This window comes from Malurus melanocephalus, unplaced genomic scaffold (assembly GCF_030028575.1).
Source record: "Malurus melanocephalus ecotype Western Australia unplaced genomic scaffold, MMel_1.1 scaffold_2664, whole genome shotgun sequence".
NCBI lineage: Eukaryota > Metazoa > Chordata > Aves > Passeriformes > Maluridae > Malurus > Malurus melanocephalus.
The window spans coordinates 3649-5425 of record NW_026625896.1 but is presented as its reverse complement, the minus strand read 5'-3'; the positions used below and the strand labels follow the sequence as shown (position 1 = coordinate 5425).

The 1777-nt window shown below is 56.7% G+C and overlaps 1 protein-coding gene across 1 annotated transcript in view; it reads left to right on the top strand.

The window, feature by feature from the left end:
* LIN37 (lin-37 DREAM MuvB core complex component) overlaps nt 1–941 on the top strand; it is a gene marked incomplete at its 5' end in the record, with an annotated part of 4120 nt that extends 3179 nt beyond the window's left edge. Inside the window, 2 exons of the mRNA XM_057388877.1 lie at nt 124–212; nt 818–941. Of these exons, the coding sequence (XP_057244860.1) occupies nt 124–212; nt 818–899 (171 nt within the window). The remainder of the gene's footprint in view (nt 1–123; nt 213–817) is intronic.
* Nucleotides 942–1777: the final 836 nt, after the last annotated feature.

Sequence of the window (1777 nt, the reverse complement as noted above, 5' to 3'; positions counted from 1 at the left end):
CCCCCATTTGAATGATGTCACCTCCCTTTGACCACGCCCCTTCAATGATGTCACTGCCCCATGGCCTCCCCTTCAATGATGTCATCTCCCTTGGCCCCACCCCTTCAATGACATCATCACCCTTGGCCCCGCCCCCAGGTTCTGGACCCCGCCCCCTCGATTACGTCACTGATCTACAAAAACATGGAGAGATGGAAACGGGTGCGGCAACGGTGAGAGAGTGGGATTGAACTGGGATAAACTGGGAGAGACTGGGGATACTGGGATTGGACTGGGAATGGGACTGGGGATACTGGGGATACTGGGATATAGTGGGAATGGGACTGGGACTGGGACTGGGGATACTGGGAATGGGACTGGGGATACTGGGATGGACTGGGATATACTGGGAATGGGACTGGGGTTACTGGGGGATACTGGGATGGACTGGGACTGGGAATGGGACTGGGATGTGACTGGAGATACTGGGATAGACTGGGAGGGACTGGGATATACTGGGAATGGGACTGGGATGCACTGGGAATGGATTGGGATGGACTGGGATTGGATTACAGTGAACTGGGATATACTGGGACAAACTGGGATGGACTGGGAATGTAACTGGGATTGAACTGGAAGCAACTGGGATCCATACTGGTCCATACCAGTTTATCCCAATTCATATTGGTCCATACTGGTTTATTCTGGTCTATACCGGTTTATCCCAGTACATACTGGTCTATACTGGTTTATACCGGTCCATACTGGTTTTTAAGGTTCTATACTGGTTTATACTGGTCCATACTGGTCTATACTGGTCCATACTGGTGTTTCCCAGGTGGCGCGAGGCCGCCCAGCGGCAGCAGCAGCGTTACGGGCCCAGCCTGAGGCTGCTCCGCATCATCTACGAGCGACAGTGAGGCCACGCCCACACCGAGGCCACGCCCATCCCGAGGCCACGCCCACCCTGGCCTGGCCCCACCCATTCGGCCGCGCTCAATAAAGGCTCCGCCCCCTTTTCCGTATTTGGTCGTGGGTGTGGTCAATGCATTTATTTGGGGAAAGGGGGCGGGGTCTGTAAGGGGGTTGGGTCTCCATTGAGTGGGTGGAGTCTGTGTGGAGGGGGCGGGGTCTTCATTGGAGCAGTGACGTCATCCGATCTGCAGGTAGGGAAAAGGGTCAGAATTCGTGAGTCCACGCCCCCTTCAAAGGCCACACCCCCTAAGAAAGCCCCACCCTATTTGGAGGCTCCGCCCCCTTTCTGACTGCTCATTGGTTTGGCTTGGCCACGCCCACATTCCCCTGTTCTCTCTCCCATTGGCTGCTATAAGCCCCGCCCACCCTTACCTTGGGGCTCTGACATTGGCCGGTGCAGGCCACGCCCCCAAATCGGGAAGCCCCGCCCCCTCCCTCTCTCATTGGCTGCTCTTTCCTGGGCTCTCCCATTGGCTCCTTCCAGCCCCGCCCCCAATTTCCACATCTCCCATTGGCCGCTTTAGGCCCCGCCCCAAATCCCAACAAAACCCCGCCCCTTCCTGCTCCCACTGGCTGCTTTAAGCCCCGCCCCTTTAACAACGAAAGGTCTTTTCTTATTGGTCACTACTGGCCACACCCCTTCTAATGGTAAAACCCCGCCCCATCTTTTCCCATTGGCCGGTTCTGGCCCCGCCCCTCTCATTATAAACCCCGCCCTTCCCTTTCTCCTTGGTATTTAAGCCCCGCCCATCTCATTATAAACCCCGCCCCAACCCTCTCTCATTGGCCACTTCTGGCCCCGCCCCCTCATAACCCCACCCTC